Here is a 22357-nt window from a genome sequence, read left to right on the forward strand (position 1 = left end):
GAACACGTTTAAAGCAGGATTGCATAGATTTAATGAGGGAATGTGAGGTATGTACGGCTAAATGATGAGGAAGCGGGGGACAAGGAGGAACAGGTGTAATGGATAAGGAAATAGGCAAGTAAACAAAGGCAGATATGAACGATGTAATGCAAATGTATTTTCTTTTTAACTAAACCAATAAAGATATTTGAACTAAAATTAACAAGAGGACGGATGCATTACTATGGACATAGATAATTAACTGATTCAGTGAGTGAACAGACAGGACCAGGCGAACAAGCGAGCTGAATGCATGGTAGAGTAGTGAATAAACAAAAGAAGAAGCAGTGCAACTAGTCGCAGGTCATGTTAATGTGAAGGTAATGTAATGGGTGTAGGAATGAATAGATGGATGGATAAATAAGTGCAAAGGTGGATACCCAAGTGGATTAATGGCCGGGTAAATAACTCATGGAACAAACTTACGAATGAATGGGTGGACACAACGGGTGTATAGAATGGGGCTTGGATAGAAGAGTTGATCGGAGAACTGAGAGTTAATGGTTGGATAAAGGGTGGTTGAATCATAAATGGAAGACTAGGAGAAACTGATGGAGTGGAAGAGTTGCTTTAATGCTGGTCCCTGCACTGTGCATCATTTAATTATGCCTCGGTGCCAGCCTCTACCATTTTCTGGCTGGGCTTGTGCTTGTCAGAGTTAAACGCCCAGGGCCTATGGGATAGAGGGATTAGCGCTGGTCCCTGTGCCGCGCTGTCTTTACGTACACTGCTATGGAACACGCGTAGGCCCACTCCTCTCAAAGGCTCCATTGCCACAATGTCAACATGGCACCCAACCTGGATGTCATGCCAGCTAACACTGCCGGAGGCATAGATAAGTTACCCCTCTGGCAGGCCTCACAGCCTAAGGCAGGGTGCACTATATCACATATTTATTTATAGAGTCCTCAAAGGGGGTCGGCCCCCCAAAATTTTCTTTTTAAAGGTGTGTTTTCACTTGGGAGGTGGGGGGACATGATCTGCTCCCCATGGGAAACACACATTAAAAAAAAAAATTGGCCCCAAAGAGGGTCGGCCTGTTTTTTTTCATTATGCAGGGGAAAACATTGTGCTTCTTTCTTTTTTTTTTTAAATGCACCCGTGAGTGGTGGGGGGGTGTCTGACTGTTCCCCACAAAGCAATCTTTCCAAAAGAACACATTTCTAGTGTCTTGTGGCTACCTACTTGAAGATTGTGGCACACCGCTATCCACAAGCAGGAAGCCGTAGGATCCTTTTATTGACTCCCCAGTGCTGGCCAATAGGTTACCTCCTTTCGTTTTGATGCAGTAAGTTACAAGACAGTATTAACCAAACTTTCTTTTCCATCGGGGAGGAGGAAGGGCTACTTATCACTTCAATTGAGATTCCCCTTGTGAGAGAACCAGGATTACCAGGAAAAACCTATTCCGTCTTTCTCAGGGGATCTTCATTGATAATCATAAGCACTGAATAGGATGGTTAGCTCATCCCCTAAGCCATGAGGAAAGATTGCTCAAAGTACAAATCTTAAGCAAAGAGATTTCTCAAAGAGGCTTGCCCTACTTGGGCGTCTGATCTAGAATGTGATTCAAGACAATAGTGTATTGTAATGTGTGAGTTCACATCACTACTCTACTACTGTGGAACACTGTATGGTTTGTGAGATAATAGAGCCTGCATTTAGCTAATGCAGTGTGCTGGGAATATATCAATTAGAAAAGAAGCATTCTAGGACTGGTGTTGTATGGAAGCCTTATGAATATGCTCAAAAGGAGTGCTCATGAGAAGTGAGAGGACAGTATGCAACTCCCACGGAGGTAGTGGTCTCCGCATTGGAGGTTAAATTGCACAAGCACTGATAATTCCGTGCTTATTATGTGAATTGGGATTCCCCTGAGAAAGAACTAGGATTACGGGTAAGAAATAATTCCTTTTCTACCACACAGCCTTGTTCTTAACTTTAATTATTTTGTTTAATTTGTTTTGCACTTGAGTTTGAAAACAGTAGCATGTCAATGTATGGGTATTGTTGCAATTTACTTGTAGTTTTATGGTAACCACAACATAGGCGCACATTTCAAGGCAAGGGCTGAATTTCGTTTCATATGTTAACAGGATCTTGGACATTGATAGGAATTCCGGGTTGTATGATAATTATCAAACCCTCATAATTTTCGGCTGCTAGATGTCTAGCAGGTCAACCCTCCCAAAATTCATTAGGGGAAAAAGGACTCGAAATAAGGCAAATGTACAATTTAATGTATTAAAAAACGATTCTGCAATCTGTCCCTTATTTCTGTGTTGAAAATGCAGAATAGGAAATTTCTGCTACACCTAGTAAATACCTCACGCTGAGGCAATGATATTTACTGGGGGAGGTAAATACCCCATCCTTTGCCACCTAACTCTGGGTCCTAGAATAAGAATATGCATATTTTGTTAAACAGTATTATTGTATTAGTACATATTGCATTACCAGTATGAAACTATATTCTGCTATATACAATTGAATTTATTCCCTCTTTGAATGATGTTCTTTTTCTAGTTTACGATCAATTGACTTGAGCAACAACAAGATTGTGGACCTACCTGGGCCTGCACACTGGGCCTCTTCCAATATAAGAGAACTTATTTTCTGTCACAACCAGATTACTGTTTTGGACTTGAGAGATGCTCCTTCCAAATGGTCAAAGTTGGAAAAACTGGTCCTATCTTATAATAAACTAAAAGAGGTATAGTAGTCAGTGATCTTTCTTTTTGTACATTGTATGTATATATGTGCATTTGTATACATCAATCCTAGCCAAAGGGCAGCGCGGAGTGTACACGGTCAAAGGCAAGGGTACACTGAACAAGTGGGTGGAGAGGTAGCTGGTTTAGGGACTGTTACTGCATCAATATGTAGTGTTCTTAAAAGGTGCTATGGGAACATCACTAGATGTGTTGCACAGTGTACTGTTATGCAAACTGAAAAGTGTATCCTCGTACTCTCATAGCAAGGAGTCCTCTTACAGCAATGTCCAGACTGTCTCACACTGGCCATGGAGATGCATTGGCGTAGGAAAGAAAATTCCTCCCCCAGTTGTTCGATTGTGCTTGTACATGCCACCCTAGAACACCTGATGGCCCATCCCTTGCTGCACACCTCCGGCAAGTCTGACACTGAAGTTTGCACTCCTGCTTGATTATCCCTGCACTGCATTTGAGCCCCCAGGCTCTTGCAAATGTTCTCCCCCCACAACCCCTGCACTTATGTTCCATTTCCCCCTTCCCCACCCCACTTTTCCCCCAGGCCCATTGGTCTCTACCTACTACACATCAGGCACTGAGAACCACCGCATAGTCCCTGCCCTACCTCCCCCTCTCCCAGGCTGCATGAGGCACTCCTCTTCTCTTCTCTCTCTCTCTCTCTCTCCTTCTCTCTCTTTCTCCGTCTCCCTCCCCCTTCCCTCCCTCCCTCCTGGAAGCTGTGACCATGAGCTGTGTGATGTAGAGGAGAAAAGAAACAGTCCCGCTGGAGTCGTAAAGATAATAACTTGAAAAAAAGGTTTCTGCAGCGAGTGTGAGAAAGTGCATGTTTGCCTGTCTGTGTGAGAGTATGTCTGTGTGAGTGCAAGTTTGAGTGTGCCACTCTGTATGTGGTTTCAAATGAGTGCTTATATCTGTGTGTATGCGTGTTTTACCCTTTGTCTCAACTCATGAAATGCTGGCCCTGGCACCACAGTGGTAAAACCTAGCAACATGTGGGGACTGTCACAATGATGGCAACCCTTGGTAACATACCGGTCTTCGCACACTGGTGGTAAATCCTGGCAGCATGCTGACCCTCATGTAGTGGTGGTAATCCCTGGTAAAATGCTGCCCCTGGCACAGTAGTGGTAATCACTGACAACATGCTGACCTTGGTACATTGTTTGTAAGCGTACTTGCCCTGGCTCAGTAGTGGTAATTCCTAGTAAAATGTTGGGTCTGGAACAGTGCCAGTAGGGCCTGACAGCAGGCACTGGCACAATGGTGGTAATTCCTAATAAAATTCAAGGCCTGAAATAATGGTGGTAATCCTGGTACACATGCTCTCCCAGACAAAATGGGTTCAATTATAGGCAACCTGCTGACCTTGGCACAATGGTAATGATCCCTGGCAACATGTTTACCATGGCACAGTGTTGATAATCCCTGGTAAAACGCTGGCCCTAATTTCTGGCAAAATGCTGCAATTGGGTCAGTGGTAGTACTCCCTACCAACATGCTGGATCTGGCACAACAATAGTATTTCCTGCCAACTTGCTGGCCCTGGCACACTAGTGGTAATTTCTGGCAACACGCTAGCTGTGGTACTATGGTGGTAATCCCTGGTAAAATGCTGCACCTTAATCAGTGGTGGTAATCCCTGTTGAAATGCTAACCCTGACACAAATGTGACAATCCCTGGCAACATGCTGGCCTAGTAGCAGTGGTGGTAATCTTAACATCACGTTGACCCTGGCAATATGGTGGCAATCTGCAGCAACATGGACATCATGGCACAATGGTGGGAATCCCTGCTAAACAGCTAGATTTATCTCATTGGTGGTAACAGCCAGATATAGTTAATTGGTGGTAATCTCTGCTAATATGCTTGCCCTAGTACAAAGGTGGTAAGTCCTGGCAACATGCTGTCCCTCACACAGTAATAGTAACCCTTGCCAACATCCTGTCCCAGGCACAGTGGTGCTCATCCCTGGCATGTTGTAGGCAGCCATGGTATGATTGTGCCAAAGTATAAATGTAAATTATTTTAAAAATGCTAAAGTTCAGGCTGGCACTGGGAAGAGAAGAACAAGTACAACAGATGTTAGAGAACATCAAAACAATAAATAATGTACCACTTGTTATGCTTGCAAGTAAATCATTTTGTAAAGTGGCCCCCAGATTAATTAGAATTCAGCTATTAAATAACGTTTATGGTCCTTATTCTTTCCTTTTGAAATCAAAGTGCAAAGTTCATGTGGAGTGGTAAGTTGTTTTTTTACTTTGTACTGACACAATCAAACATTAAATTCAGTTGACCTAGTGATGACAAATTACAGATGATTCAGCTGACACGTGTTTCGTCCAACCTTGGACTTTTTAAGTGCATATAGGGAAACATATAGGGAAACATACTTCCCGAATAATGATAATAAGTCGGAGAAAATGTATAATTTCAGATGCTAGGCTACACTTTATTGAGAAAGAGCGACCTGCTGACAAGTGTACAACTTCAAAAGAACCAAATAGTGCGTCTACTATATTTCATAATAAGTCATCGTCATATATAGTCTGGAATGATATACTTTTTCCTTGTATAGCCTTGAAAAAGTCTAAGGATGGACAGAATACTTATCGGCTGACTCATCTATAATTTGTCATCACTGGACCAACTGCATTTAATGTTTGATTGTGTCAAGAGAAAGTAAAAAAACAACTTCCCACTTCACATGAGTTTTGGACTTTGATTTCAAGAGGAACAAATAAGGACCATAAATGTTATTTGCTGGCTGTATTCTAATTCATCCTGGTGCCTTTTTGCAAACTGACTTACTTACAAACATAAAGTGCTCCATTATTTGTTGTTTTGATATGATTGGAGCAATGATCACCCGGTCTGTGGGATCACGTTTAGACACATTGTGGCAAAAGATGTGAAATAGTGTTTGATCACCAATCTTTAATATAAATGTCCTTTAAGGGTGGGAATGTGTGTCGCCTATACCACAGTTGCCTTTTTCTGTATATGATGTTAGAGAACAAGCTTGGCTAATCTCTCAAAAACTCAAGACAAATGTCTTTGCCACTATCTGGGATTTGAGGAGAGGGTTTGAAAAGGTGAAACCTGTACTTGTGAATGTGTGTTTTGTGTTTTGTGTTTTGTTTTTCCTCTGTAAGCCTTGTTATTGTTGCCATCCAGGAGGAAGTGATGAATGCCTGATTGTAAGGGACACTATCCCCTCTTTCAACTTGATTCCATTTATTTTCTAGTAGGGCTCACTTGATGTTGTCAGTATTTACAATTTGCAAGATGCCTACAACATATGTAATACAAATCTCTTAATAGAACAGATACATTAATGTTGTTTGTGCACTTAACTGCTCTGTGAGTGTAGAGACTCAGGTGAATAAGACATATTTAAAAATGCCCCTTTTCTGACTAAACGTTATTCCCAGGTTTCTTCTGGCTCCAATATTTCCTAGCGATATAGAAGTCATCATCTGCAGCATCTGCCTCCTATGTTTATTGTACATGAGTGAAAACTACAAATCTGTTGCAAGTTGCAGTATTTATTCACTGTAAATTATTCAGATATTTAGGCAATATTATCCAAAGGGTGGAGTAGTCAATAACTACCTGAGAGTACCTTCCCATTTGAATTTAATATTCTTTTTGTAAATCAGATCCTTAAAATTTGGGGTGAAATTCCCAAAAGTGGTTGTTAGATGGTGGGTTTTTCTTGAGACTATTTAGGTGGAAGGTTATAAGAACCATTGTTTTTGATTTTTTGGGTGATAAGACTGCTATTTTGTATCCCATTTTAATGCTTTATAGTGAATGTCTGTGGAGGGCACAAAAAGGATTGTATACAAAAGGAGATAGCAGATTTTAGACACAATATCATAACTTTTTGTGATATCGTAGAAAGATTAGAAACTGAGATAAGTTCATTTTAACCTTTGAAAAATGGTGTGCCTCTGCTTAGATTTGATAAACCATGCTTGAGCGAAAAGTTAGAGTTAAAGTTTGTAGATTTATATAGCACAGCTTATCATCTGTGAATGTATCCAGGTGCTGTGCATGGGCAAGGGAAGATAAAGTGATTTGCCCAAATTCACAGGAGGTTGCGCCAGCGCCAAGACTCAAATCCGGATCCCCAGCTCATGAGTCGACAGCTCCAGTCACTGCACCCTATCATCTCCACATCTTACGATTTTACCATAGAGATTGTGGAAGGTGCCCCAGAGCTAAAATGAGGGCACATTTTTATAAATCCACAAATATCCTTCTCAGCCATGTGAGAATAAAGTTTGACATGCTAAGTAAATCTTGTACTTATAAAAACAACAGCAGCTTTTCAATTGATTCTCCATAGTTCTACTCTAGCTTCACCCCAGAGCACTTATAAACAACTAGAATGCTAACATTCTACTTCTAACCGCAGATTCCTCACATTTAGAATATTCCTGGTGCCTGACTAGATCTGGAATTCTTAGCGTAAGTGCTGCCAGGTGGTGCCATTGTATTCTGCTATGCCCTTGCACCACCCCAAATGTGACAGAATAGAGATGCATACTGATACAGCTTCTGTGGTCTGACAACACTTTCTTTCTTACCTCGTACTGCAACACAGAGCCACAGTTCTGCTCCCAAGTTTGTCAATCAACCGGTGCAATCTCAAACTAGAAGCGAAAGCATGCCAGGGAAGAAATAACGTCTTGCCTGAAAACAGCCGATTATAAGTTGTGCCATCAACACAGATGTTGGTCATGGATACTCACAATGTGAATCTTAATTGTTTCCAATCTGACTATCACTTGAGGTTGTGCAACACATGCTTTGATTCATACAAAATCGATCAGTGAGTGGGAGGCCACAGTTTGCCACAAAAGATTGTGCTCAGAGCAACATTCCTGCTCCAAGTCACAGAGCCATTCCAGATCACGAACAGCTCTTTGTGAGAAAGTGCCCTCTTTCTTGCATGGTGTGCCCCCACTTTTTGCTGAATTGCTGATGTGCTTTGACTGAGTGTGCCCTGGGCTCCTGCCAATCAGGTACCCAGGGCCTGTGTTCCTTCCCTAAATCTACATTAAAGCCTAAACCCAATTGGCATCTCTGGCCACGTGTCAGCCCCTGGTAAATGGTACCATAGGTACCCAGGGCACTGTGACCAGAGAAGGACCCTAAGGGCTGCAGAACTTATTGTGGCACCCTTGGAGGCTCTGTACCCTGACACACACTGCCTTTGCAGGCTGAGTGACTGGGTGCAGAACAAAACAAAAAGTCGACATGGCACACATCCCTGTGTGCCATGTCCACAAACCACTGCCCTGGCATACATCAGTCACCCCTCTAGCTGGGTGCCCTATGCCAGTGGTGAGGGTACAGGTACATGAGCCCTGTACCCCTACAGTGCCCAGGTCAATTCCCGGGCCCTGTAAGTGCAGTGCTGCCATTAAGAGTATATGATGCTGGGAGGTTGTCATTACGAACTCGACAGCACCATAATGGCTACACTGAAGACCGGGAAGTTTGATATCAAACTTCTCAGCACATTAAACCCACACTGATGCCAGTGTGGGATTTAATGTAAAATGCACCACAGAAGGCATCTTAGAGATGCCCCCTGAAAAACGACCAACTACCAGTGACCTGACTGAGTAGCTGCGCAGGCTGCCACCACCAGACATGTTTCTGGACCCCTGGGTTGAGAGACTGCTGCTCTCGGGGGCCTGAAACAATGCATATCCTGGGACGAGGTGCCAAGCATCCTCCTGCAGGATGGGCAGGGTTCACGAAGGAGAAGCTTCAAAGGCATGCCGCCTTTGTGAGCCTCTCCAGACCATTTGCTGCTTTCAGCAACTGGTCCCCACTGGTTCTACCTCCCACTTTGGGCGGGAGAACTGGCGGGAAAAACAAGTGAGGAAGAGAGGTGTGCCCACCTCTGCCAACTGCACCCCTAAGGTGGGGAAAGCGAGGTGAAGCACAACCTCGAGTCCCTGCCATCTTGAGGATGGGGGACCCAGCCAACCAGGGACAGGCTTCTGCCCCCCTCCCACTGGAGAGTGGCAGAATAGACCCATTCGTCCCTGCCCTTTACCTACCTGTAACACCCCTAAATGTAGTATTTAGGGGCACCCTGAACCTTCCTTCCTCCGATCCAGCAACTACAAGCAAAGAAGGACGAAAACCTGTGCAGAGATAACAAGAGGATGACGCCCACTGACTTGGCCTCCAGCCCTACAGGCCTGTCTCCCCTCGAACCTGCTCCTGCAAAATCCCAGCGTTTCCAGCGGCCAGCAACCTCAAAAACCCCGGAGGACCTGCCTGCATTCACTTTTCAAGCTGCTTCGCCCATGAACATCGGACGTGTTTGAACTGCTGCTTCTGGTGCCAGCCAGAAACCGCAAATCCAGCCCACTCTGCACCCGCTGAGCCTGGCCCGAGCTTGAGTGGAAGAACACCACAAGGAGGTCCCCCCAGTGATCCTGACCTGAGATCCGGCAACCCCTGACCTGCCTCAAGCCTCCATACGACGCCTGCAGCCTCGATCCAGAGGACCCTCCCCTACCGCGACCAGAGTGGGTAAGAAAATCCGACATCCCAAGGCACCCCGCACCAGACGTCCTACATCCGAGTGTGCCCAACCCAACCCTCAACATCCCAACTTACCCCTCGAAGTGGTGGTCACTCCTGGAAGATCCTCGTCCCTGAGCCTGCAGTGTTTCATTGACCCGGAGAATCTCCATTGACATCAACAGGGCACCCGACCTCAAAACAGCACCCTGCACCCGGCCGCCCTAGTGCCGCTGAGGGTGCCCCTTTTGTGCTAACCTGGTTCCCAACTTGCCCTGAGCTTAACCCTAGGAGCTTGGCTCCCACAACCCCGTGGCCTGCTTGCCAGCAGCCACCAACCGGAGCCCCCCTATCCTCCATAGGATAACATTGGACCTCAACACTCTGCACCCGGTCGCCCTAGTGCCACTGGGGGTGCAACAACAGTGCATCACTGACACTGGGAGACCCCTGAGTCTAACCCCAGAACCCTAACTAACAAGACCGATTACCTACCTGGAAACCGATAACCCCTTTTTCCTCATAGAATAACATTGACACTTTTTCTCCCCCAAAATTTCTAAGTATCGACTTTTGAAAATTACAAATATTCCTTAAAAATCAGCCGAATAACCAAAACGCATTTTTTAAACTGTTTTCAGGAAATGTCCAGTGCTGAATCTAGGTATCAGCAGTGAGTACGAAAAATTATCGTTAACATAACTTACCTGCTAAGTGAATGTCCTCCCGTAGGATAACAATGGTGATTCTATGTGTTAACGTTTCTAAGTGTCATCTTTTGAAATGCAATAATATTCTTTAAAAATCGTACCTCTAACTAAAACGCATCTACTCAGCTGTTTTCAGGAAATGTCCCAGGGCTGAATCTAGGATCCAACCCTGTGTTAGCCAAAGTAATCTGAAAAGTAATTAACTGCATTTTACTTAAAAGGCCCATTCATTTGAAAGTACTATACCTGCAATGTGTTGCAAACTGATTACTTAAAACTGTAACCAAACCAGTACATGCTATACTGCAATTCTGAACTGTGTTCATACAAGTAATTTACTACTGCAAAGTATTAATATGCTTACCTGTACAAGGCTTGCTTAGTTCTAGAAATAAAACAACAGTATATTTTTTATACAAAAACAATTGGCCTAGAGTTCAGTTCTTGAGTGTGTGAATTTATTTGTTGACTGAGTGTGTACATCAAATGCTTAACACTGTCCACTGATACTGCCTTACTGATCGACCAAGCTACCACTTTAGAGAGTAAGGTTCTATCTAACTTTAACCTCTGCCAAACCTCTGGAGACTCTTGGACTCTATACACACTGTACCTCACTTTGGTGCAGTATATATAGAGCCAGTTTCTTACACTCTTGCTCCAAATGACAGTCCCGATCAAAGTCCATGGTAAGTCATACTCTAAACACAAAAAGTGCAAAAGGGATTTGCCCCCTCTCATCACTTGAATTTGGGCTAGAAGCTGCTTAGTTGGCATGCTGAGGGCTCTTCATTCTTTGTATTCTCCGACTCTGAAACCATCCTGAGGTTGGTACTGGTGAACTTCGAAATCTATGGGCTCTCAAATCTATGGGCTCTCTTCACCATGCAGCAGATTGATACCTTTAATTCCTTGCTGCAAATCTTTAAGGGTTGGTCGATCTCTCTGGATTACCTTTGAGCACCATAGTGCCACAGGTCCCACCAGTTCTAACTGATCTTGATGGGCCTCCTTTTGGCTAAGCACCAGTGCTAGTGCATAACTCCACTCTGGCTCCACGGTCTACACCAGTTCTAACCATGCTGACGCCAACCCAAACTCCAACAACACCAGTACCCCATCCAGCCTTGATGCCGCCTCCCACCAAGAACCTATGCCTGTCTGCGCCAAACCTATGTCTTGCTATGAAATAACTAAGGTGCAGCCATCCAATTTAGAATGCGGCTTGTATCCCCTTCATAATGCCAGTGCTACAGGATGCTGATCTAGTCTCTGATTTGGATGCATCAAAGGGATTCAGAATTTCCCTTGTGATAATGATAGCAAGGTGGTGGACAACATAACCACCCCCCCACCCCCCATTACACTGATGCTGGGATATACTTAGACCTACAAAATGAAAGTGTGTTAGATACCTCCCCATAAACTGAGTTAGTGTCCTCACCAGGCCCACCCACTGATGTGAGCGCTTCCTTTTTGCTGTGGTTGTCTGCAGTGCAACAGAATACCTTGACTTACAACTATTCAATGTAGAAACAAAATCAAACTTGCTAACTGAGATTCTCTGATTGGGTCTGGCCTCCTCAGAACCTTTATTGCCCTTCAGTGATATGTTGAGAGGCACCTTAACAGCAACATGGGCAAGACCATGCTCGCCGCCCGAGTCAGTCAACCTGTGGCCAGGCGGTGCAGGCAAGCTCCTGGTTATCAAGCCTTCCTAACCCAACAGTTACTCCAGAAAGTCTTGTGGTACATCATCCCCAAGCAAACATATCTCCAGGTAGGGAATACAAAGATATTTATGCTTTTAGCAAAAAGGTATGTTCTAGGCATGTGTGCTTTAGATGCACATGCTTTGCATACTCCTGCCATCTAGTGTTGGGTCCGGATGTTTGCACGTTGTTTTTCTTCAAAGACGTATTTTCCAGTCATGAGGGAAAGTGACTCCTCCTTTCAGTGATAATGCACATGGGCATCGACTCCATTGTTAGAATGTTTTTTCCGCCATTGGGTTCAGACATGTATGGTAGTGGTCCATCTCAAAGCCGTCAATCGGTGTCCCTTCGGTTCGCAACTCACTCTACCCTAGTCAGTATGGTTTTCAATCACGTTACTACCTTCTGCATGTCAAAGAACTTCTAAAAACTTTCATTATCCATAGAAAACTCTAACCGTGGCCTTCAGACCTTGCTCATCTCCTGTTTCCACTTGAAGATCCTGCATTGAGTCTTCCACCGATGGAACGGACCCTATTCCAATTCTGTCCTAGATTCCATTCCACATACCTGCGCACCGACCTGCATATAGTCTTTAACCTTTGTCTCTCTCTGGAGCATAAAGAGTAAGACTGCGCCGCCTGTCGGTCCTTCCGTTCCAAAAAGACTCTTAGAGACCGCCGTGCTAGATGCAGAGGTATGCAGCGACTCCCAACATCTTTGGCGAAGATGTTGAACAAGAATAGATGGACAAGTCGGCAGTGGAAGAGTCCTTTTCCGTCCAGTCCAGGACTCCGATCCAGTTGGAGATAGTGCTGGAGTCCCACAATGTTCCATCTGGGCAGGGTGCCAAGAGTAACAAAGCCCCTTTGCCCACCAAACCCACTCTGACCAAGACAAAGGCTATGGAGCACCACTGCCATCAGGCCATGGCTGGCACCGAGACTCTGATTCCAATGCCCCGCCTCCTAGCTCGGCATTGAAACAGTAAGTCAAGCATTCTGGTTCGGGCTTGAACCGAGATGACACCCACCTCGATTCCGAAACATTCGGCATCATAGATAAAAGGACAAATCCAGCTCGGCAACGGAAGAGAAAGAGGCTCCTATATAGACACCGGAGCCGATTCTGGAGAAAATGCAACACAAGCTGGATCCGAAACAATCCATATTAACCCTCAAATTGGACACATTACCACTGCGCCAGTGATACCACCTCCCAAGAGAAAAATAGACATTGATTATAGAATACCTCTGAAGAAGAAAAAGGTCATAGCTACTAGTCCTATTTACATTTCTCCAACCACTCCACCCTCTTCACCAGGACCCATCATACCAGCTTCAGACACGTAACATATTACGCTTCCAGGGTCTTCTACTATAGATCCAGATATATGTGAAACAGTGGTTCTGCCACTTTAATGTGTGTGCACTTCTAAGTCCTAAATGTTAGTTCAAAATAACTATTCTGTGTGTATGTAAAAATATATATCACAATACGTTTGCACTGATCTTTCAAAAAAACAGATAAAAAGTATATTGTTGAATATAAAACAAGAGTTTTTGCGCTTTTTGGTTTGGACATAAGGTCTCGCTTTCTCATTTGTTGACTGTTCTCATCTATTTGGAGAGACATAATTGTAAAACAAGTTCTTTAGATTATTAAGAGTGGCAGAACCACTGTTTCACATATACTAGTAATCCCCAGGTTCTGCACTAGACTGGGCTACCTCATTGTTTTATATCGTATAGATCCAGATATAGCTGATAATGAGGACAATGATAATCAGACACCTCACCCATGGGAATACTATAACATGGATCCACCAGGGTCCCCAGATCCTGATCTATATCGAGGAAAACCTTCCCCTCCTGAATATAATAATACATATCAAGAGCTCATTGCTAAAGCAGCCACTTATCATGGGGTCACTTTACATAAAGAAGACCTAGAAGAGGATTTCCTTATTGAAACTTTAGGGCACACACACACACAGAACATCTCAATCTTTGCTAATGTTAAAGGGTATGATGAGACAGGCAGAAAATATTTTTAAGGATCCTGTTAGGTCACATCTACTAACACCTGTAGTCGATAAAAAACATAAAGGCCCTCTATCTGATCCTGTCTTTATTAAGGGTCAGTTGCCTTAAGATTTGTTAGTAGTTTCAAACGCACAAAAAAGGGCAAATTCACAAAGCTCAGGAGAAGCACCTCCTCTTGATAAGGATTCAAAATTAATAGATGCTTCTTGGAAAAGAGTACTTACTCAATCAGCCAATCATTGGCATATATCCAACTCTCAAGGCCTGTTGGCTAGGTATGAAGGGGTACATTGGGTTGAGATGGAAGAATTATTACAATATCTTCCAGAAGAACACAGGAAAAAAGGCCAAAAAATAGTGCAAGAAGGTAAGCTCATTTCCAATTCATCCTTTGATGTGCTGTAGATGCGGCAGATACTGCAGCTAGAGGACTCAATACCAGAATTCTACTAAGGAGACATACATGGCTGCGAATTTCTGGTTTCAAACCAGAGGTTCAACAAACTGTACTTAATGCTCCATTTGACAAAGAACACCTCTTTGGCCGGCAGATAGACCAATCACAAGAGAAAATGAAAAAGGACACAGAAGTGGCAAAATCAGTGGGCGCCCTACAATCTACGTCTAATAGAGGTTCCTTTTGTCGCTCCTTCTACAGATGGGGCTCCAAAAAAAATACCACAGATGCCACCACATCTTCATATAAAGTACAGGCACAGTCTTCCTCCTCTAGAGGATTCTATAGAGGTGAATATAGAGGTAACCACTTCAAAGGAAGAGGTAGAGGTACACCATCACGTACCCCACCCTCTGCTAACAAACAGTGACTTGATAACAATTCCCCCTGAACATTCATCAGCTGTAGCGGGTAGATTACATCAGTTTCTACCCATTTGGCAATCAATAACAACCGGCAAATGGGGATTGACTATTATCCAACATGGTTATTCCCTGGAACTCACAAGCAACCCTCCCAACATCCTGCCTCGTATTCACCAACTCTCTTTGGAACAGAAATATCTACTCATAAAAGAAGTATGTCTTCTAACAAAAGGAGCCATAGAACTCTTCCCATTGCAACAACAAGGAACAGGAGTATATTCACTATACTTCCTAATTCCCCAAAAATGACGGTTTGTTAAGACCAATATTGAATCTCAGACCTTAAAACCTATACATAATGTAAGAAAACTTCCACATGGTCACTCTACAACAAGTACTTCCACTGTTGCAGCAAGGTGAATTTATGTCAACACTAGACTTAAAAGACGCATACTTTCATATACGCATTCACCCAGAACATCACATATACCTCAGATTTGTGATGGGAAAAAATTCACAATTAGTTCAAAGTGCTTCCGTTTGGAGTAACAACTGCACCCAGAGTATTCATCAAGTGCCTCGCAGTAGTAGCAGCACATCTAAGACGACAACAAATACGTCTTCCCATACTTGGGCAATTGGCTCATAAAAGCCAACTCACATCTCAAGTGTGTGCATCACACTCAAATTACCTTAAATGTTCTACATCAGTTGAGATTCACATTCAATATACAAAAATCTTATCTCCAATCCAGCCAAACACAACCATATCTAGGAGCCATTCGAAACACTCAAATATGTCTAACATATCCCAATGCAGCCAGGATTCAGAATTTACAGACACAGTTACTACAGTTTCAAGTCAACTAGTATCACTCAGCCAGAACATTCATTCTAGGAATTATGGCCTCATGCATTGCTATAGTGGCTCATGCAAGACTAAACATGTGCCCTTCTACAAGAATGCTTAGCACGTCAGTGGAATCAATCACAGGGTCAGCTGACAGATCTAGTGTTGGTAGACAGCCGCACTCATCACTCTCTGTAGTGGTAGAAAACACAAAATTTGTCAAAAGGGCGGCCGTTCATCGACTCTATTTCACAAGTCGTGCTCACAACAGACGCATCTCCCACAGGGTGGGGGCGCACTTACAGCAATTCACAGTTCTTGATCTTTGGAACTCCAAACAACAGAACTATAACATCAACTACCTAGAGGTGCAAGCAGTTCAGCTAGCATGGAAAGCTTTTCTACCTCACCTGGGAAAGAAAATTGTCTTAATCCGGATGGACAATATGACAACAATGTACTATATGCAAAAAGGGGGGGGGGACACACTCTCTTCAACTGTCACGCCTCTCTCAGACCATTTGGTGTTGGGCAATTTATCACAAAACCCATCTACTAGCAGAATACCTTCCATGCACAGACCACATCTTTTCCGATCTCAGCAGAAAGAAGCAACAAATACACAGATGGTAACTTAACCCACAAGTTCTTCTTCCTTACTTTCAAAAATAGGGATTTACACAAATAAACCTCTTTGACACAGCAAAGAACTCAAAATGTTCAGACTTCGCCTCCAAGTTCTCACACCCTCTATCCAAAAGCAATGCCCTATGGATGAACTGGTCTGGTATATGCTTTTGCGTCCTCTCCCTCTCCTTCCAGTTCTGGTTCAGAAACTCGGGCAGACATGTCTCACACTGATTCTAGCAGCTCCCACATGGGCTCGTCAGCCATGGTTCACAACACTCTTGGAATTATCAGTGGTCCCACATCAAAAGCTTCATATAACGTCAACATTTCTCACACTGAACTGTGGAAAGATCAGATATCCAAATCCCAAGGACCTCAACCTGGCTATTTGGCTAAACCTACCACCAGAGTGTATGACAATTCTTAAAGAAGCAAGGTGGCCTACCACTAGAGCATGTTATGCAGCAAAGTGGAAAAGATTTGTCATAAATTGCAATAATAACTCAATTGATCTGCTAGATGTATCTATACAAAATATTATGTTATTTTTTGCATCTACAACAGGCAGGTTTAGCCTACACATCTATTCGACTACACATTGCAGCAGTAGCTGCATATCTTCAAAACAGGCAACATTTATCTTTATTCAAAGTTCCTGTAATCAAAGCGTTTATGGAAGGCCTTTAAAGAATAATACCTCCCAGGGTACTACCTGCACCTGTCTGGAACCTTAACATTGTTCTTACAAGACTTATGGGCCCACCTTTTGAACCATTACACAATTTTTCATGACAATTTCTTTCATGGAATGTTGCCTTCCTAATAGCAATCACTTCACTAAGACGGGTTAGTGAGTTACAGGCATTAACCTTAGAAGAACCTTTCTTTCAACTTCATAAAGATAGGATAGTTCTTCGTACAAATCCACAATTTCTACCAAAGGTTGTCTCTACTTTTCATATTAACCAATCAGTTGAGTTACCTGTGTTCTTTCCTCAACCTGATTCAGTAGCAAGAGCTCAACACACACTTGATGTCAAAAGATCATTATTATACTACATTGATAGAACAAAAGATTTTTGCAAAACACATTTTTGTTGCTTTTGTTCCACCTCATAAAGGGAAACCTATCTCAAAATCCAGTATTTCAAGATGGATTGTCAAATGTATTAACACTTGCTATGTTAAAGCTAAAAGAACTTTAACTGTACCTCCTAGAGCACATTCTACTTGCAAAATCTGCACATCTATGGCCTTTTTAGGCAACATTCCCAAAGCTGACATATGTAAGGCAGCTACATGGTCCACATCACACACATGTACCAAACATTATTGTGTGGATGTATTAGCACTTCAATAAGCTAATGTAGGACAGACAGTGCTAAAAACACTTTTTCAAACAAAAAGGAAAGGAAAGGAAAGAATGGGCCACCATATATCCATTCCACCTTCTACGACCTAATGTGTCAAAATTTCACAAATCCATATGTTTGCAATGAACGCAGTGCGGGGATAGCCTTCCGTTGTGACCAACACTATCAATAGCGATTTCTTCTGGCCATTGTGTGGGAAGACACCCGGAGGTTCTAATAAGGATTGATGAATGTATTCTCACAGGGCACTGACCTCGTCGAGGTGCTCACGGTGACCGAGTATATTATTTTCATTTGTCAGCTACAGTGTATTGTCAGTCTGTAAGAACACAGACCCCAGTTCAGGGCTCAGATTAATCAGGCGCACTTGTGCGACCTTGATCGCTACAGCGTATACATCTCTTCAAGATATCGGGAAACGCTACCTCTCTCTTGTCCCAAGGGAGAGGTAGTGTTTCCCGATATCTTGAACAGATGTATACGCTGTAGCGATCATTACAAACACATATGGATTTGTGAAATTTTGACACATTGTCTGTGATTGATAAACAGCATTGTGAGGCGCTCAACCTGATTGATACGGCAACACACACTCATTCTAGTCCCAATGAAGACCCCATACCGATGATCTATAATCTCAAGCTGCATTTGAGGGGGTCGAAACGTCGACGTATATGATAAATCAAACGTCTTAGTCCATCTCAACCATCTAATTGTTGAATTTAATTGCTTTGTTGAACATAGGATTGTCTCATATGAATTTGACGTTGAATGAATTAATAATATCTATATGTGATCAATGTATGTTTACTTTATCGTTTTGTGATTTTTGTATGTAACAATTTATGTACTGTATTTGTATTGTGTTGTTTGTATTAATTTTGAAAATAATCCTATGTGTGTGTATATTTTATGCCTTTAATATATATGAATTTCATGATTTGCTCATTTGGAGTTATTGAGTTATATTGGGAGAATTTAATGTATTATTTTTCTCATTGGATGAATATCCCCCCGACTGGTGGGTTTGATTGAGGTAGTGAGATATATGTGCTAGATACAGGTAGCAGAACCATTGGCCCCTTGTATGGAGGCAGGACCCTGTCTATTCAAGTACAAGTAGGTCTGTGCCTAGCTCCGGCCTCCCTTCCTGCTAGTAATGGCCCATCAAGGCACACCTAACTTCTCTATTGTATGTGGCTGTCTAGGTGGAATGCACAAGCCCAACTGTCAACTACACCTAGTCGTGTGACCCAGAGACAGGCTAAAGTTACTAAATGTCTAGGGCAGGAAAATGCCAATATTCTAAAAGTGTACGTACTGTGGAGTTGGGCCCTATCACTAACAGCCAAATTACGCTCCTTCAATTTGAATCGATAACATTAGTATCTAGCTGTAATAGTTTGGAAACACTTATGTTCGAGGCATATGAGCTGCAGATTACACACTGTGCATAAATCGCCATCTGGTGTTGGGCCCGGATGTTTGCACTTGTTTTTGTCTTCGAAAGTCTTTGAAAATCACGAGGTATGTGACTCCTCCTTTGGATCATAGTGCGCATGGGCTTCGGCTCCATCCTCAGATTGTATTTTCCCATCATCGGGCTCGGATGTGTTCTCGCGTTCCAGCTCGGAACCGTTAACGGTTTCTCTTCGACGCGCAATCCTTCCCATCTCGACGGTATTGTTTCGATCGCGTTTCCAAACACACGCGCCCTTCCACTCGAAGTCTTCGATTCCGGTCATCGACGAAGGCCTTCGGGCCTACCAGGGCCTCATCTCCGGCTCATGGAAAGGACGCCATTTAAAAAGTGTCCTCGATGTGGGTCGAAGTTTTCCCACACTGACCTACATGAGGTGTGCAACCTCTGCATCTCACCGGAGCACGAGGCCAGAGACTGTCCAGCTTGTGCCTCCTTCCGCTCCAATAAGACCATCCGGGACCGACGAGCTCGAAGAACAATGGTGCGCTCATCATCTTCGATCCCCGACGACATCTTTCAAGAGGGAGTCGATGTTCCGGAGCAGGGTCGAGTCGAGTAAGCCATCATCAGCGCTTCCAAAGCAGACGATTCAGACATCGAAGACATCTCTCCAGCTCAAAGGGCCGTGAGTGCAGACGTTGACCCGGACCCACCCACCCCTCCACACTGTCGAAAAAGACTTCGGTACCACCTCCACCTTCGGGCCCAGGTGCACGTCGAGACACTGCTTCCCATGCCCCGCCTTCGGGCCCGGTAAAGAAGCCTGCAAAGCCTTTAGGCGACTCGGGCTCGAGTCAGCCTACCCTCGTTACCGACAAGCCAAATCCAGCACTGAAGAAAAAGGCATCTTCGACATCATCCACGCCGACCGCTGCTCCAACATCGAAGCACTCGGCGTTGAAGGTCAGCACCAGCTCTTCGGCACCGACAACACCCTCGGAGCCGACTAAAAGCCGCCCACCGAAAGGCCCCGATATTTCCAAACCGAAAACCTCGGAACCGAAAAAACAGCACCCGGTTCCAACTCCCAAAGACACTTCAAAACCATATGGTTCCAAGCCTAGAACCACTACCGAGGCGACGCCCAAAAAACTTACGGCACGAAGCCCTCGGCACCGACGGGTCTGTCTCCCACAGATGAACTGTTTCGACCAGATCCAACACAAAAGACTCTAATGAAGGATCCTAAGACTGGTCATTTAATGCTCAGTATCAAAAAAAGACCACTACACGTGCCTGCGCCTGGTCCACCACCTAAGAGGAGAGACTTTGCCACCTGTTCATTAAGGATTCCTTCACCTCTTCCTCCTCCTCCTCCTCCTCTCCCACCACACCGCTCTCCCACACCATCACCTACCCCAATAGATGATGATGATGATAACACATCAGGAGATGCATAAGGAGGTGAGGATGATCAACCCCATGGGGACCCTACCCCTACCGGCTCCCCTGACCCCTGGGATGATTATAGTGTCCCAGATGTCCCTTACACCCCACAAGATGATATTTATCCCTCCAGGCCTTCACCCCAGAGGACAATATCATGTTCAACCAGCTCCTTCAACGAGCTGCCCAATACCACAGGGTGGCCTTGCATACAGAACCAGTAGAGGAGGATTTCCTTATGGATACCTTTGACACCACACAAAGGTCCACAGCAACACTGCCCATGCTTAAAGGGGTCATTAAGCACCAACAGAAATATTTAAAGACCCAGTCAGGGCTCGGGTCATTAACCCAAGAATAGAGAAGAAATATAAAGCTGCCCCTACTGACCCAATATACATTAAAGGCCCCGCACCACTGGACTCACTAGTAGTCTCTAACGCCAGGAAGAGGGCAAATTCCCAAACACCAGGTGACGCACCACCACCAGACAAGGAATCCAAACTCCTAGATGCCTCTGGCAAACGCACAGCGTCACAGGCAGCAAATATTAGGCGCATTGCTAACACCCAAGCGCTCCTAGCCAGTTATGACAGGGCACATTATGACAAACTTGAGTCCATAGTGCAGCACTTCCCTGACAAATATAAAAACAGGGCCAGTGAACTAATCCATGAGGTTAAGACCATCACCAACACCTCCATTCGCTGTGCCCTAGATGCAGCAGACACCGCCTCAAGGGCAATCAACACCAGTGTCCTTTTGCGCAGGCATGCCTGGTTACGGATATCAGGTTTTAAACCAGAAGTCCAGAGTTCTATACTCAATCAACCTTTTGATGAACAACACTTATTTGGGCCCAACGTAGACGTATCCCTAGAAAAAATGAAAAAGGATACAGACACCGCCAAATCTATGGGAACCTTGCAATCGCAAGCTCACAGACGATCCTTTCGTCGCTCATCCTTCAGAAGCACCCATCCAGGCTACTCCTCAGATAGCCCTTCCACCACTTATAAAGCTCCCGCACAATCCACCTTTGCTAGAGGTTACCAAAGGGGTGGTTACAGGGGGAATAACAGCAAAGGCAGAGGCAAAAATAACAACTCCCGCTCTGCCTCCACACCTACCCCATGACTTCCCTCCACTTCCCCCCGACTATTCCTCTCCAGTCGGGGGAAGACTCCACCAATTTCTCCCTGCCTGGATAAACATCACTTCAGACAGGTGGGTCCACAAAATAATTCAATCAGGCTACTGTCTCGAACTAACATCTACCCCCCAAACATCCCCCCCCAAACACCGTCCAATGTCACAAGAACATCAGTCACTTTTAAAGCAGGAGGTGATCTCCCTCCTACAAAAGAGTGCAATAGAACCAGTTCCCCTGCACCAACAAAACAAGGGAGTCTACTCCCTCTGTTTCCTCATACCAAAAAAGGACGGATCTCTAAGGCCTATTTTAGACCTCAGACCTCTAAACATATACATACATTCAGACCATTTCCACATGGTCACACTTCAGCAGGTCCTCCCTCTGCTTTCCCAGGGCGACTTCCTTGCTACTCTAGACCTCAAGGACACCTATTTCCACATTCCTATTCACCGCGCTCACAGAAAATATCTAAGATTCGTAGTGGACGGTCAGCACTATCAATTAAAGGTGCTCCCATTCGGAGTCACCACAGCACCAAGAGTGTTCACCAAGTGTCTAGCAGTAGTGGCAGCACATCTAAGAAGACAAAACAAACATGTCTTCCCATACCTAGACGACTGGCTCATAAAAGCCAAATTGTACAATCAGTGTGTACAACACACTCACGCCACTATTCAACAACTTCACAACCTGGGATTCACAATAAATCACACCAAGTCCCAGCTCCAACCGTCCCACACGCAACAATACCTCGGTGCCACAATAGATACCTCAAGAGCGCTTGCCTATCCCAGTCCCGCCAGGATAGCAAGCATCCAAGCTCTTCTCACCAGATTCCAACCGCAACACTCTCTTCCAGC

The 22357-nt window shown here is 44.3% G+C and overlaps 1 protein-coding gene across 1 annotated transcript in view; it reads left to right on the plus strand.

Moving 5' to 3' along the window:
• Window positions 1-22357, plus strand: part of LRRK2 (leucine rich repeat kinase 2) — a 1602077-nt gene that overhangs the window by 677172 nt on the left and 902548 nt on the right. Inside the window, exon 27 of the mRNA XM_085654107.1 lies at window positions 2566-2752. Within this exon, the coding sequence (XP_085510233.1) occupies window positions 2566-2752 (187 nt within the window). The remainder of the gene's footprint in view (window positions 1-2565; window positions 2753-22357) is intronic.

Source organism: Triturus cristatus, chromosome 4_1 (assembly GCF_964204655.1).
Source record: "Triturus cristatus chromosome 4_1, aTriCri1.1, whole genome shotgun sequence".
Classification (NCBI taxonomy): Eukaryota; Metazoa; Chordata; class Amphibia; order Caudata; family Salamandridae; genus Triturus; species Triturus cristatus.